This window comes from Nomia melanderi, chromosome 2 (assembly GCF_051020985.1).
Source record: "Nomia melanderi isolate GNS246 chromosome 2, iyNomMela1, whole genome shotgun sequence".
Lineage (NCBI taxonomy): Eukaryota > Metazoa > Arthropoda > Insecta > Hymenoptera > Halictidae > Nomia > Nomia melanderi.
The window spans coordinates 18,092,970-18,109,924 of record NC_135000.1 but is presented as its reverse complement, the minus strand read 5'-3'; the positions used below and the strand labels follow the sequence as shown (position 1 = coordinate 18,109,924).

The 16,955-nt window shown below is 37.1% G+C and overlaps 1 protein-coding gene and 1 long non-coding RNA gene across 3 annotated transcripts in view; one reads left to right on the top strand and one right to left on the bottom strand.

Annotated features, from left to right (window-relative positions):
- The window catches only part of LOC116433576 (cytotoxic granule associated RNA binding protein TIA1), a 715,860-nt gene that overhangs the window by 422,231 nt on the left and 276,674 nt on the right, over positions 1 to 16,955 (top strand). Inside the window, exon 1 of one of the 2 annotated variants that reach the window (XM_031991797.2) lies at positions 5,410 to 6,958. The exons of the other annotated variant lie outside the window; for it this stretch is intronic. Within the exon in view, the coding sequence (XP_031847657.1) occupies positions 6,802 to 6,958 (157 nt within the window). The 5' untranslated portion in view covers positions 5,410 to 6,801. Of the gene's footprint in view, positions 1 to 5,409; positions 6,959 to 16,955 lie in introns of those variants that run through there. 2 annotated transcript variants of the gene reach the window in all.
- On the bottom strand, positions 12,002 to 13,528 carry LOC143176585 (uncharacterized). Its single transcript, XR_013001118.1, has 3 exons — positions 13,266 to 13,528; positions 12,693 to 12,837; positions 12,002 to 12,622 (listed from the first exon to the last, which is right to left on the bottom strand). It is a non-coding gene; the product is annotated as an uncharacterized LOC143176585 (long non-coding RNA).

Genomic DNA, 16,955 nt, shown 5'->3' with positions numbered 1-16,955 from the left:
TTCGCAACATGTGCATCATGTACGGTTAAGAGAATCGGATAATAAAGCTTTAATTTGTCGGCATCTGAGTATAACCGTAATTGTTTAGCACAAAATCATTAAAAATTTAACCTTACCTTTTCATAGATGCATAAAAAAGTGTATCCAGTTTTACATATCTAAGAAAACAAGTTTATGTTCTTAATTTCTAATATATAACATGATATAATTGTAAAACAACCGATATATAATATTTTTAAGAATGAAACCATTACAGAAACAGTATACAACATATTTTACTTGTAAACATAATTTGAATAAATAGATATTATTTAAACTTTTTTCGAAAAATTGTCATCAATAAATTGATGAAAGTTCTGTAGAAAAAAAGTTCAAATAACAAACAATAGGAGCCCATGCAAAGAAGAAAAGAAAAATGTTATTTATCATTTTAAATTAGTTTCTGATTAAATCACTGTTTTTTAATTCTACTGCCAATTATAAATTTAAAACCATCGTGAGTCAAACGCAATTATAAATTATGATTAATTAATATTCAAACATAACTATTTTGAAAACGAAATAGTATGTTCCGTTGAAAAATAAAATTTGTAATGTTTACTACAGACTACACTGAATATATAAGAAGCAACATAATAATCTGCACTGTTACAATTCTTTTCAGTAGCTTATAAAACTTGTAAATTTTATGGCTGAACTACTTTTGCACTAGTATATCTTCACGGAAATTTTGGTACTTCATTCGACAAGTATATAAACTGCCGTAAGCACATATTTTTTCGGTTGTGACGCATTTATAACCACTCTGAAGCAGTAGTCGATAACCATCAGACATGAAAATAGCGCTGCCAATCGCCGAAAGTTCAAATATCTGTAGAGTATTCCAAGTGAAGTGAATATTTCCAGGACATAATGCGAACCGTTTGCACAGCAGATAGCAGTAAGCGAACAAGATCCCTTCGAAGTAGAAACTCACTTGGTAGGCTAAAAGTTTCGTATAGAAACGTATCGATCGATATTTAAACACACTCACTTTTCACTGAACAACATTACATTTTTATGCAATGTTGTATATAGAATAAATATCTGAAAAATGAAGTGGTCATTATAAGAAAAATCATTGTAATCCTTACACTACCACTGAATTAGTCAAAATCGTTTGACTAAATTGTTTTACAATTAATAGAATGACAAAAGTAGACTTTCATGGAAAATCGTACCATAAAATTGTTCATTCGTACATATACTACGATAGCATTTCTTTCATGTTTTAGCATGTGCATCCAAGTCAATTTTAGTTTATAAGCTTGTATATTATTCATAAATATCATTTACAAGTTCCATTCATAGTTTCAAAATTAACGTCGAAGAATTATTACTATTTAAACAACGAAGATCTCTGTCATAGATAATAAATAACTGTGCTCCTCAAACGATTAACTTTAAACATACTTTCGTCGTGTAGAATATTTTAAAAGTATAGCACATACAGAATATTTACATTCAACATTGATATCGTTGTTAACCGACTAGGAATACTAAACATCTAAAAGAGAAACGTCCATAATAAATCATTGTGCTTAACAAGTTAATCCTAAGAAAAGTAAGGGGGTAACTTTTTAATGTGAACACCATTTCAAATATAAGAAAAACGTGGTTGCAGTTTATTCTTAAGTGATAATATCTCTAGAACTGATAAAAACCAATATGTTGTCTTTACGGTATAAACTTTCTGGAATTGTGAAATAAGCAAAGTAGAGAATGGACGGACCATAGATCTGTATGCAGATACGAATTCTTCTAATTTATTTTCTGGAACAATGGATTAAGGTCCGGTTCAGACGAGTCGGCTACCATTGTGCGAGCATCCGTCATGCGTTTCAGCAGTATACCGAATTATATGAAGAAATTCAGACGACCGAGCCTTCCCGTGGAGATGGCATGCGGAGTCGCAGGGGGTAAAAATTGGCAAGCGGGTTTTGTCGCTCGACGTTTCACCGGCACATTGAATTATACGAGGAAGTGCAGACGGACGACGCGTTTCAACGGCGACTCGCGGAATCGCGGCGAGTGAAAATTGACGGATGCATTCCTCTGGCCTGTATCCCGGCAATCGGGTTCTTTTGCATTTTAAGACATTCCTTAGCGTTGTCACATTCAGCCGAACGAATCAAGTAGCCAAAATATGTTTTCTGATGAAATGCTTTCGGTTAGTCACCGATGAAGGGGAACTTTCGAAATATTGTATTTTATACGATTAAGTGTATAACGATGAAAATGAGGAATATCTAACGTTAAGTATTTGCTGAAAACTCTGTGCTATCTTAGAAGAATTCTTTGAAATAGAAAAATTTAATATTTGTAATTAAATTCTTATTTAATATAGCATATTACGTGAAATTTGATATCAGTGATAAGTCTACCTTTGCGTGTTCTTAATTACTGTATTTCCTTTGGTTTGTTGTAATATGTGTCTTAAATGTAATTAGGTTTGTAATAATTACACACTTCATTTTCGTGTTCGTTTTCAACGTACAAAAATATACGAAAAAGTATTAACCAATATAGTACTACATAATCCAGTCTTTTCTGTTATTTCAGACTCTTGTACTTTAAATATTTGTTAAAACAAAATGATCATATTTCAATGAATAACGATCCATAAATCGAATCAATTACTTTTTTTTGTATGTGTAGAAATGCATTGCTGTTTCGTATAAGTTACGTTGCACACTTTATGAACAATTTAATATATTGTCGAGTATTCAATTCTGTTCAATGAGTGTTTGATAAGTCTACATCCACATCTGTATATTTATATAAAATATATATATATAAAATAAATTTTTTGGGAGGAAGCTGCACGAACAAGTGCAAGAATTTATGGGACGAACAATAAATCCACAACAGTTCCAAATGGTGATACATCTATGTACGCCAGTTGTCGTTCTTAAATCAATTAGGCAAAACTGCAACTACCGAGACAAGCTTAAATGATGAAGGGGTTGTCTAAACGCAGTAATCATATCCCATTACCCGAATATCGCAATCAGTCTCTATCGAAAGGAAAGGGTACCAGAATGCTTAAAGTGTCCTAATTATTAAATTACTTGCAATCTATAGTCCATTCATTTATTAGTTAATCCCTGTCAGTATCGTATTATCATTACCCTCATTATCATTGTTAATATTACTAGCACTTATGTTACAGTTATTATTAATTTTAATATTTGTTTATCTTGTATTATACTATTTATCATAATAATTTGTATATAATTTGAATTCATTCAGTGAAATTTGTCCAAAGTAAGTAACAATTTATTCTCATTTTTCAATCATATTTTTAGAGTTCATTTTGCGTTACAATTTATCAAGAAATCTGTATTCTAAGAGAGAGAAATTTATAAAAAATGTTTCGTATTCAGTTATGTCGAGGTAAAATTATTTATATGAAATATTTTAAACTGGTTTGTGGTAATTTTCTTCATCGGAACCGTCATTTGCCTGATATTAATATATAGTTGAGTATTTTTAATTTTTTACTTTTATTCAGGTACGAAATTTCTTTGCAAATTTAAATAAATTGAAATAAAATATAAATGTACGTAAAGTATTTATACATTAACGTGAATTGTTCTGAATCAATTAAATAGCATATCAATTAGCAATGAATCAATATGTCAACGGTAATTTGAGGTTCACTGTGAAAACATTTACTAATTGAATAATAGTACAAACAATATAATACAAATAAATATGGTAGTTCATTATTTTATATTTTTCAAACTTTAAATTGAATGAAAATGACACCAATAATATTTTTCGGTACTATTAGTAATACTAATATTAATAATAATAATAGGTCTTGCATATTTATCTATTTATAATATAATAATTTATTAACTGCTTAAATTAATATATTGTACCATTGTATACAATGGCGTAATTACTAATCTGTCTTTAATTACCTCATATAGTTTACCTTATTGATGTCTAATGTATACAGAATTATTTGAAGTATAACGTAGTGCCACGTTTAATAGATAAATCTTTTATATATTTTCAGTAATTTGTTTTCCTTTCTGAAATTACATTAATTAATTTTGAAACTTATATGATCTTACAAATATTTTAAGGAAATATTCTCGTGTTTTAAAGTGCTTAACATATTTCTTCGTTTCACGTATTAAAGTTATATTATCCTCCCTTAAATATATATTTAAATATATAAAAGTGGTATATTTAGTATCATAGATGCCACTGATTAAATTAGTGACCTAGTAATTATTTGATTAACTATAATATAAGAACATTAATATTTTAAAAAGTTAAATCTCACATTGACAAATGTCTTCCCACCTCTTCGATGTAAATGCTGCAGGCAAAGTCTACATACAAAAGGTTTAGATATAGACTTAAATTTGGTACTAAATTAACTATAATAATCACAGAAATTATTAAAATTTCAGTAATAAGCAAACTAATTCATGAGTCATACTTTCGTAAATTCTAATTCAACCAAAAATATATATACAAATCTTCCAAACAAAACTAATAAAATTAGAGACTGCAAACTATCACCTAACATAAAAATGAACCACAATTATGAAACTCGATCATATCTATAAAAGCAGAAAGAAAAAGAAAGAACTTTCATCGCACAGCTTTCAATAACCAAAATACCAAAAAAAGAGTAAAACTAAAAATAATCAGTGCAGTGATTGAGAAAACAAGTTAAGAAAAATTAATTTCAAAAGTTTAAATGTATATGCATAAAAATCCATAATCCCCCCAGTAACATTAATATAAACCACAATTACACGCTTAAACTCAACGAAATCCATAAAAGCAGAAGAAGAAGCAGAAAAAGAAGACGAAAAAAGACTTTTATCACACAAATTACAATAACCAATAAAGGATTGAAGCTAAAAGTAATCAATCTAATAAAGTAAAAAATTACAGGCAAAAATGCTCTCGAAATAGTTAAAAAATTCATGCATAAAAGTCCATATACCGCCCAGGAACATTAAAATGAACCACAATTCCACATCGAAGCTTGACGAAGCCCATAGAACCAGAAGAAAAAGCAGAAAAAGCAGAAGAAAAAGAATCATCCACAGATTTCAATAATGAAAAATCGAGGAAAGAACGGTAAAACTAAAAATAATCAGTGTAAAGAATAAAAAAGATACAAGCAGAAGTGATCTCGAAATAGTTCGAAGGTTCGTGCATAGAAATGCATAGGCCGCCCAAGCGCATCGAGCAACCCTTTCGGCTTGGCGGCGAGCGAGCGACTACTGGCTCGCGTCTTAACTCGTGCGATTCCGCGGACGCTCGGGAACGCCGGCGCCTCTGGGCGTCGCGACGGCGGGCGTCCAGGGTTGGCAGGCTGGCAGGCAGGCAAACGCAGGCATCCCTTCGCGCTCTCCCCGCCAGACGAGTTCCGACTCTACGCTCGGCCGGACGTGACGTAACGCGCGCAGCGTGGAGAGCGTAGAGAACGTCGTCGTCGTCGTTCTAGTCGTCGTCAACGTTTGCCGTCGCCGTTGCCACACCAGTCAACCCTTTTTCTCTCGCACCGCACGCCGAAAACAGCTGTGTGTGTGCGTAGGGTTGCGTCAAGTGACAAACCGTCTATACTTCGTGACCAGCAACTTAGTTGCTCGATGAGGTTCCCTCGCCGCGAAACTGATTGAGAAGTGCGTCCGAGAGAAAAAAAAGGCAACGGAAGAGTTACCGTTTGGTTTATTCGCCGCGTCGTAGAACTGCGCCGTTGTTCCGTCTAGACGCGCCGCACGCAAGGGCCGCGTGCGCTCGCACGCCACTCTGCGATCGTGTTGACATTTTCGAACGGACGGGACGAGAAGACAAGGCAGCATCGTCGCGAACGGAAAGTGCAAGTGTCCGGGAAGAACGAGTCGAATTAATTCGAGACGTGGCGAGGAACGAAAGAATTTTGTGAGTGACACGGATAGATACCGCGCACAGAAGGGTTGCAGTTTTGTTTTGTGGTTCACTGGAGGATCGTCGAGGGTTCTCAGGGATCACGTGCGGATCGTTTCGATGCGTACGACCGCGTCGCAGTGAGTAACAAGCGTTTTGAGGAGAGAGATTTCGTTTGAATCGTTCGTCGGGATTGTGATGGTTGACTCGAGGTCGAACTCGTGACGATAGAGATTGTTCGAAGGTAAGCAGTGCAACGCCGTACGGGGTACGAGGGAAAGTTTAAACTTTTGTGAGTGAAAGACAGACACGCGGAGGGACAGAAAGAAATAGAGATCTCTGGCAGAAGGCAAATGCCCGAGGACATCAAGCAGCGAGAACCCAGTCGCGCGACGATGTAAGGTTATGACGCGAGGGAAGAGACTCACCGCGATCTTGCAGACGTCGCGATAAAGCGGAATCGCGATATGCAGTAGCTGTTCGATTCTGGATCCAGGGACAGCCGCCTTCAAACGACTCGATTGAACAAATATACACACGTACATATATAACTGTCCGAGTGATGCGATGTTCACGAGACATTTAGCGTCACCGATTGATCCACGGTAGGCCGCGATCGCTCTCGCAGCATCGATCCCAGGGGCGCGTGCAACCAGCACGTTTTCAATCACGCGACCGTCTCACCTGTCTGACGTTTTTTCCCCCGTCGTCGATTGAACGAAAGGCCGGCGTGTGTAACGTCGCGAGAACTACCCGCTTTCGGTGCCGCCGCCGCGGAAGACTGATCCCTTCACGGGTCACGTGACCGGACCTGCCGGAAAAGAGAGTTCGCCACGGCGAAACCGGAACGCGGCGAAGATGCTGACTATGTCGACACTGATGATGCCCACGACGATGACCACCATGACGAACCCGGGCCCCATACCGGCCCACAGCGTGCCGCAGAAGATAGAACCGCCTAAGCTGACCGCAGCGGCCACGCTCACCCATACCGCGACACCCGCCAACAAATCAGGTACCGGTTTACACAAACAGATTTATGGCTTTGCACTATCATTCCGGGTACGGTCTGAGATCAATTTTACCGGTACCCAGTGCCGCTCCTGTCGATATTTTAACTATACGAAGTGGCAGGTATATGCAGGGACGTTTAAAGGAAGAGTGATACGAAAAGACTGTAAATCAGCGACGTAGTTTGAGGGAAGACGGTAGACAACGCATCTTTATGCGAAATAGAAAGTTACCAATGTATAGAGACAAGGGTTAGGTAGAAACTAATTTCTTCTTTTGATTCTTCTTAATGGTTTGAAAATGAAATCATGATACTCTTATATTCTTACGAATGTTTCTCTATTTCATGTTCTGTGCAATCTTATTTGTGACAAATGCATCAAATTCGTTGTGCAGTGAAGAGCTTTCCGTAAATGTATGGGGAGGTAGAAAGCTTGGGTGTAGAAATAAGAATCTGATAAAAGAAATGAGGAAAAGTAGGTGTATCAATGTGAATTTAATTATAATCATTTGAGCAGATTTGCTGCATTTTTTAACGAATATTTTAAGTGCTTTTGTTTCGTGTTTATTGAGGCTCGTAGATTCTCTGACGTCTCATCGTTTAACTTTTAGAATGCATTTATTGGCAAAACATATATCACTTTTTCTATAGTAGTTTTCGATGAGTCCTAGTTAATGGAGGAATTTAAAGGAATATGTTAATCTTAAATAGCGTAGAGATTCTCGATGGGATTGAGGTCTGGAGATTAAGCTGGCTGCTCGGTTTTTACAACTTTTTCTCGACAAAAAATGAGGATGCAAGTTTTGAAGTGTGCCCGGGATCGTTATCCTGTTGGAAGATAAACTTTTCTAGCGAAATTTCAACCAAATTTCCAACACCTTTCCTAGGGAAAGAGCCCCGCAGCATTATCGAGCTGCCACCGTGTTTAAGGGTTGATTGAATTTTGTGTTTATTAAAACGATCAGATGATTTATACGAAACTGTTTTTTTTTTTCGTTATTTTATTTGTTCGAATTTTGATTTATCAAGCCATACATCACCTTTCCAAAACAACAATGGCTTGTTTGCGAATGACATGGCAAACAGAGATTTAACATTTTTTTATAATAGAGAATAATACTTTTTCGCAATATATAATTTTTTAATCTGTATTTGCTGACATTTTTTCGACATCCTTTCATCTATATTATCAAGATAACATTTTTTGTCATTGTTCTCCGTTTTTTAATTTGCCAATTATATTTAAATTATTCACCGAGTGGTAATTTTTATATTCATTAAACATTCTTTTATCTCCCATAATTTAATTTACACATCTGTTTCCAATTCTTTTTCAATGTGAATCCGTTTCATTCTAACCGTTAAATGTCTAACATTTCATAATTAATAAAAATACTACCAAACAGCATAAGTGACATATCTTTATTATCTCACAGTATTATTATTAGTATATTGAACATTTTGAACTTACTTTTTTCCATTGTATACTTCAAGCCAAACGATTTATTTTCGTCTTCCAGTATAATCCGAAAATTATTTTAAAAAATATGAAGAGTGACCTATACAAGAATTCCATGAGACATGTTACGTTATTTAAAATTTAAACATCAATTACCATTTGATACTGAGGAGACGTACACATAATTAAATGTTCCACTTACATATTGTTTGCCATTCTCTATTTCTCTCTTATAACCGCACACAAATTATCAGGTTCATTGAAATTTCTTCCTTCCAGTTACAATTCAATCTCACCCCATTTATTTGTATCTCATCCCTAAATTTCGTATCACTCTCTACATCACTACCAAACAAATAAACGTCCACCAATTATCCACCAACATTGTCGTTCGACAACCTTTTCTCTCAACAACATTCTTACTTCCATTAATTTCCAAACAATTTCCACGTGAACACGTCACGAAGAAAGCAACGTCCAAGGGAATCCATCGTTTCCATTAACCATTCCAGAAAATGCCAAAGCAATCGATCATTATCGAACTATAACGATCAAGTTGTTGTTCCACCGCTAGCCTATACACGCAAATGCCAATTTTAAACTTTCTTTTGTCCGACACTGTACACCGCTGAAGCTAGGTTCCCGATTAAAACGTCGGAGGCGCGTGCGAGCACGAGCGAGCGCTACTCGCCGTCCTTCCTCGGATTCACGGTGTTTTAAACCGCTTTATGCCCATCAATCAAATTATTGTATTCGCGCGAAGCGAGCCGTGCATTAGATAATATTTCGACGCCGTTATTGATCCGGCAACGGAAGTTCGAAATTTGATTAGTCAGAAGAACCGCTCTGTTTACAGCGGGAACCGTCTGCAAGAGGGATTCCTGCAAGTTTTATCTTGGTGCGAGTTGTTCTCGTATGTTTGAACGTTATTTAGGATACGCTCCGATCGTTGTGTCCATAAAGTTGTCGAATTAACTTCACGGGCTACTTCTATGAACGTCGTGTTTGCGATGTGACGAGAATTTCCGTCGACATGCTGCCGCAGGACGGAAGGTTACTAAATAAACCTCGAGTTTCCTAGACACACACGCGCGCGCACACGCACAAATACACACAAACAGACACACACACATTTGTTTATCTTGATATGCGACCTTCTGCCTTCACTTCGACTTCGTCGAAATTTTATTTCCATTTTACTTCATACGTACACCGGCCCGGATACTTTCGCCCGCGAAACTACCGCAATTCTCTGCTCCAATTTCGTCGGCCGTAAAACGAGTGCTAACTTCTTTGCGGGTGCGCGGCGAGGGTGCCAAGCGCTGGCCGGCAGATCACCGCTGGCCAGCGTGACCCGTATCGAAATCACGATACGCGTGTATCGGTCGTCTAAGGTGGATAATGACGATCGACCGGTGGAATTAATTGTTCTCCCGTTAACCGGCGATATCGAGTTTTCTAGATTAGCGCCGGTGACCGGTGATTTTCGCGCCGTCGCCGTCGCCGACGCCGACGCCGTCGCCGCGCCGCTCGAAACCCGGCCAACCAGCGGCCGAATAATTATCTCTCGGTAATTACCAGCTAATAAATATTTACCGGGAGCCCTGACGAAACGTAACAGCTCAATTAAAAATTTATAACTCGCCGGCCCCGGCTTAACAAAGCCGCGGAAAAAAATCTTGGCATGGGGCCAGGACCTCGTAGCACCGCTAGCTACCTCAAGCTACGTTACTGCCAGGATCTTTGTTCGTTCCAGTGAAACCTCCTACATCGTACTGGTAACGTTTGCGTACCGTTTCGAAAATGGTATCACGTTGCGTCGTGTAAGTGGTCTGTATCGGATGTGATCCATCCTGCGCGTGCTCGTCGACTACGATACCTAACCCAACCGGCTCTTCTCGTGCTCCGATGAGCGACGATGAAACCGTTCGATGGGAAAACCGTTCCGTCGCGAGAAAAAAATGATTTGAGTCGGTCGGGGGAAATACGCGTGTAAATACCTATGTACCCATCTAGATCCCCCACGTTCCTCGAGCGAACCGTGTCACCGCGATGGCGGCTGTGCGTCGCGATCGCGAGCCCTTAACTGCGCGTACTTAGCACGTACCAACTGCGCCGGGATTACAATGAAACCGTTGTTATAGGTACGCCCTGTAGCTGCGCGTTGGCTCGTTCAGTTTCGAATCCGCTCTTATCGAATAGACAAGAACGGCTCGGAAGTTCCAGAAGCAGGATTTCGAAAAGCGCGAAAACGCTATGCGGTACACGGAATAGCTCGAATAGTCGTCCCTCGCGAGCCTTCAATTGACGCTTAGTGTAAACCAAGTGCGTTTTGTCGATATTTACTTAGGCTATCTTTTTTCGTTGTATAAAATTTTCAAATAGAAAATACGCTTTTGTTAATGATAATTGCGTTTAGAGATATTGTATTGTTTTTGGAGGAGTAGGTATAATGTTTGAGAATTACTGAGTAAATCGAAATTAATATAAATTGCAGAAAAATAATATCCTTCTTTTGTTAGTATTTTACAGAGGAATTGGGACATTTTATTCGTATATTAAATATGTTATTTACGTGAAGGTAACTCTGTTGTTTCCTTTGCCATAAGTAATATATTCTTTATTTCTAAGTGATTAATGATTAATATTATTTAATTCTTTATGTCCTGGGAGTGTTTTAGTGTAGCATTATCAAGAAAATGCTTCTATACTTTGTATATGCATTTAATTAAGTTCGAAATACATATTTCGGTATAATTTTCAGTATCTATAAAATTGGAATAGCCATAAAATATGATGAATAATTTACATAATAATTTAGTACAAAAAAAGTTCAAATTTATTATAAATTCTGTAGAAAGAAACATTGACCAATTCGTTTTATTATAATGAAATATATTAACAATTAATATCGGTTGACAGTCAGTTTCACTAATTATCGTTCCTAGGGTAAAGATGAATACAATTTTGCATTCACATATACACAGATCAATGGCAACGTCACATGAACGAATCGCTTTGATCAAAATCACATGTCTTGACGTTAATGACTGTCTGCTATCAATGGTGGTATGTCAGCGCGTATGAAAGCCGTATAACAAGACTGAAATTTAGCTTCCGCGAATGTATTTGATGACGTATGTGATTGCAAAAGTACTTGACCAATTCAAGGCTGTTCATTTTGAATTAATAATCCATCGTTACGTGATAATGTTTTGCTGCTGTCGTTGTAGAAATATAATACGGTTTAGAAACTTGAAAATACGCTCGTATGCTAGTTGCTATCTAGAGAAACCGCAAAAATATTGTTATACAATGTAGTAACAGTAAAGGTGTTTAAAAATGGAACTATGACAAGAATTTGATTTATTTTTATAATAGACGTACATATAAATTTACATTATATATTTTTGTAAGATATAATGAATCGTAAATTATTCAAAAAAGAAATAAATGTTCTCTTCTCGAAAGACAAAGAAAAGTTAACTCTTTTTTTTATGAAATATATGGGTACATGATAATATATGTGATCACATAATAGTTAATAAAAAGGTTCACTCTATAATTGAAGAAGTTATAACACTTTAAGTTGTCGCAGTAAATAAAAAAATTTAGTATCAGTGCATGTTAATACACATTAAAAATAAATTTAATGAAAAATACAGGATGACATGAATAAGACGAACACACTAATACTCACAACATATCTTAAAATATTTAATTATCTGTCTTTCTTCAAATTAAATTGAAAGGAAAAAGTAAGAAGGAGAATATTAAAAATTGCACTATGCTATTTTTGAATGAGGCGTAATTATCAATTTAGGAAAACAAACTCTTTTCTCTATTGGCAATGCATCACGGATACATCAATAAATTCTAGTTTATATCTATACACGATATACAAAATGCAAAGAAATTTAAATTTATGCACCTTACATTTCGCATGCACCTAAATTGCGGTTAAGGAATATATTGACAATAGATTACATTATCTGAAAAAAGCTCCACGATATGATCTAACCGTATATGCAAACTATATAGTCTAACGACATAATCAATCATATCAAGATCGAGAATACAACACATTAGCTATCGCTAATGACCTTGCAGTCGATGCGACGTAGAGCTTCCGATTAACACGTTCACTGTCAGGCCAGAATACATAAAAATCGCTTAAAGTCGAAATAACTTACTTCACCGAACTAGGACTAAAAAATATCAACTATTAAACCCACATTTACTAGTACTGTTATTCTTAATTTCGTGAGTATTATCTACCTTCAGAGCTTTGAATCCTTTCATTAATTAATTAATACATTGTTCAAGATAACGTGACATTCCATATTTCATATGTATCATGATGAAACTTCAACATACAGAGTGATACATAAATACGTATCAATGCTTCCAGGAACAAATCTTTCTGTCGAAATGTGTATAGTGGTGTATCGACTATTTTATAACAGTACTAAATTTGCTAGAATAGATTACTAAGTCTAAAATTTGGTGCAATTCATATCAATAAATATTATTATAATAATATTTATAAGGGTTAGATAAAATTAAGAATATACTAACATATATCTATTTATAAATCAAACTCTCCGTAAATTTTCTTTTATCACCCAAAATCTAAAAACTATGCAACACAAAACGTCCGTATGACACTTTACCTACATTCGCAAGTTTACAGGAAGCGTCAATTTGATCCACATTGAATTTCACAAACGTTATTAATTATTTGTACAATTTAATCCAATTTCCAACATCTAAACGAACATCAACTTCTCTAAAACCAATACAACAAACTATGCGACAAATACAAACTCTATTATCACCGAACACACTTACCCCAGAAATATTGACACGCGTTTACAAGCCACCCCGTATTTAAACGACGTGTAAACCATCAGTTGGTGTCAGAGGCGATTCGCGCGGAGAACGCGCATCGCGTGACGCGAGGGTTATGGGGTGGTGAGCGGGGTGTGGATCGGCGTACGGGAAAAAGTCAGCGTAACGCGTCGCGCGACAACGTACGGAGGCGTGTTTATCCACGTATGTGTAATCCAGAGAGCAGAATACGTAGAGCTGCCAATAGGGCAATCCCTAGCCGTGCACACTTAGCACGTACTAACTGTAGTTACCGTTACATCGCAAGTGTACGTGTCGTGGGAGCGTAACAAGGGCGCAAGTCCCGGCATCGTGCCACTTCGCCACGTATACTACCTGCGTGGCATGCACGTTAGCTACGTAGGCAAGTGGATGCATGGAATTTATCGAAGACCACCAGACATCACGGCATTTGGCCCCGTATCGGACTCCGACGCGAATCGATCCCGTTAATTACTTAAGGATTAAATACTGGCCGCGGACGTTAACGGCGAAACCGTCGAAACGCGAGCTTCCACTCCCTCCGTTCTTTCGCCCCTCGACCTTTCCACTACTTTTTTCTTCTTCCTCTTCTTCGTACCGTTCACTCCAGCGCGGTGTTTCACGCTCGAACGCGTTCGGGCACGTACCCACGCGACGGTATCGGAGACAGAGGTCCGACGAAACGGGAATTCTTCACCCCTGCGAGCGAGGTGTTGAATTTCTGGTGAGCGAACCGCCCGTTCAGGACAACCGAGATGCGAGGGCACGATGCTCCACGACCGACTGATGAGATGGGACGTTAAATTATTTAGGACTCGAGCGAGATTGTTGGACGAAGAATGGACTAGGAAAGCGGGACACTCTAATAAGAAAATTAATTCTGCTTACTGAAGTTTCACGGAGGAGACCTCGGAGGAGTGGGGGAGGTAGCTAAATATCAAGTATTCCCTTTATACACGTTGTGATGTTTTGTTAGGGCTTTTATGTTGTGAATTATGTTATGGACACTGCGAGGTTTTGGTGATGGATTACGTTGACAGCTTTCTTTTCGTGGTACCTAAAGATTCGTGTTTTTTTTGCGATACCCTTTCTTTTTGTTTAGAAAATACTGGTTTATTCTTTATTAGATTTGAATGAAATGATAAATGATTTATGAATTATTTTGTAAAATGCGAATTATGAGTGTATAAGCAGTAAAGTACCACGTTAATTTTACATTGAATGCAATCAGTTTCGAAGCCCGGGCACAATTGGTTGAAAAGTTCTGACCTCGAGGAAAGTATTCGAAGCTGCCGAACTTATGTTTTATTCGTATGCAAGTAAGCTGACCAATTAGTGAAAGTATTCTATGGCATAAAGCTATTTACTGGAACACTGTGTAAGCATTAAAATTTGTATTGAAATCAATAAACATGTGTGCAAGCACTGATTGTTTATTTAATTATTTTGATGAATTCCATTTTCTATTTTACGTTAATGACTTTGAAACGTTTTTTGTAATAAATTGGGAGAATTTTCAAGAGAAGAGTGAAAATTATGATACAATAATATTGTTTCAGAGATGTTTAAACATTGTATATGTCAAAAAGAAAAATAATAGAATACAAATTATTGATTTTTTAAACATACAATTTAATGCACATAAATTATTTTCTTCTGAAAAGTGTAAAACGGAAAGTTTATAGCGTAAATTCAATTATTCCCCTATTTTTTCAGTGAATAGGGCAACTATTAAACTACATTCTACATTTTATTTAAGAAATGGATGAAACGCAATTATATTTCATGTTCTTATCAAAGAAACCACATTAGTAAAAAGGTTAATGAAAAAAGAATCTATATTAACATTCTCTGAACAAACGTTTCATTCAAAGCTGACGAGACAAAAAATAGTGATAACCAAAACGAAATACGTGTCCTTTTATAGTCAGTCTTTGTAATAAAATAATAAAATTATACGTCTGTCGTCATAGCGACGGCTTCTGACCCTATATTCAAGAAAGTCACAGTGTCCCTCAAGCTCGTGGCATTCGTCCAGAAAGGGCTGTTACAAATTTATACACAATTCAAACCTTTTCTTTCATTGTATTTCTATATACCTTTTATTAAACCTAAAGAATCATTACCAGTACTACTATAAAACATAAGAAACCACATTAAATCCAATTATTTAACCATGAAAAACCATTATCAAAGAAAAACACAAATGCCATTAATATTAATTTAGATTTAATATGTATTTTCCATTAACAATCACACAATTTCATTAGTTACCCGACATTAGAATTTTACATAATATTAACTCAAAATCCACATTAACTAAAGTTCCACCTATAACAACTTTTGACATCAAACAATGGAATGTACAAAACGCCTAATACACGTAACAAACAAACATCAAATCACAATACACTTACACCACAAAAAATTTCTCACAACTTTCGTACACAACAAACGTCAAAAACTTTATCAATACATAGAACAATGTTTTTATATTACTTAAAACCTAACAGAAAACTCGATAAAACAAATGAATCGCTGCACCCCAGTCCCAATGAATTAATTTTAAAGATCCAGCTAATTGCGTTCGCAATCGGCTAAGTCCGAGTCTCCATTATATTCAAAAGTTGTACGCTGCGGAATTTTCTCGGTATAGGGGGTTAATGCGGCATTAGAGAATCGGGCGGGAAAGTGACACGACTGCGAAAACCAAGGGCGAACGAAAGTGCCAGCAATTTTTCAAAATAGAACAGAAGTCGACAATGGCTACGCCGACGGGAAAGAGGCCGACGACGAAAGCGGAGGCGATGGATGGCTTTAGCTTCGGTTTCCTGACGAGGTTACCGAAGTTTCGTCCGCAGATTCAATTTTAGTTGGCGCGCCAGCCCGCGCCACCACCATTCGCGCCGCTGAATGCCACGTAGGTACCTTGCAGGGGTGGTTACCAGCCCGTCTTTCTATATTCACCCTTCCACCGCCCACTCGTCGCCGGCCTCTTGCCAACGGGCTGCTTCGAGGCCACTTTATGCAGCTCCTATTAAGTTTTCGCATTTTCCACGCCTTCCACCTGATTGCGGCTTGTTTCGATCACTCCTCGCAGACAGTTTCTCCCGTGTATGGTTTGATTTATCGACGCGACTCTTCTCGCTCCAAACGAGCCCGTTCGTTACCGCCCCTGCCCCGTGGATCAATTCGAATTCGATTATAAATTAATTACGGCACCGGCCAGTTTACAGTAACGTCCGATATTGAGTGTTGATCGCAACGCTACGCTGCCTGCCGATATTGTATCATAACAACTGCTCGCGTTGTTAATTCGACGGACAATTGATGTTATTAATTGGTATAAAGTCCGGGCACCCGCCGCTGAATCGGAACGGACCTTCGAATCTGGTATTATGTTTTGATTTCGGCTCTGCAAATTGAACAATCGCCGCGCCTTTATGGGGGTATACCTTCTTTCGCGTTGTGCGATATTGTTTGCAATTATTCTTACTGGTGGAAATTAAATGATAACACAGTTTCATCGTTTTGGTGATTAGTTTAGTGACTACATTGTTCTTTTGGCTAGGTTTTGAAACAGAATTTAGGTATGTTTCAGTCTTGCCTTATCTTTGTTTTGTAAGATTATGTAGCTACTAATTGTTATGTTTAGAAATATTAAGTGAT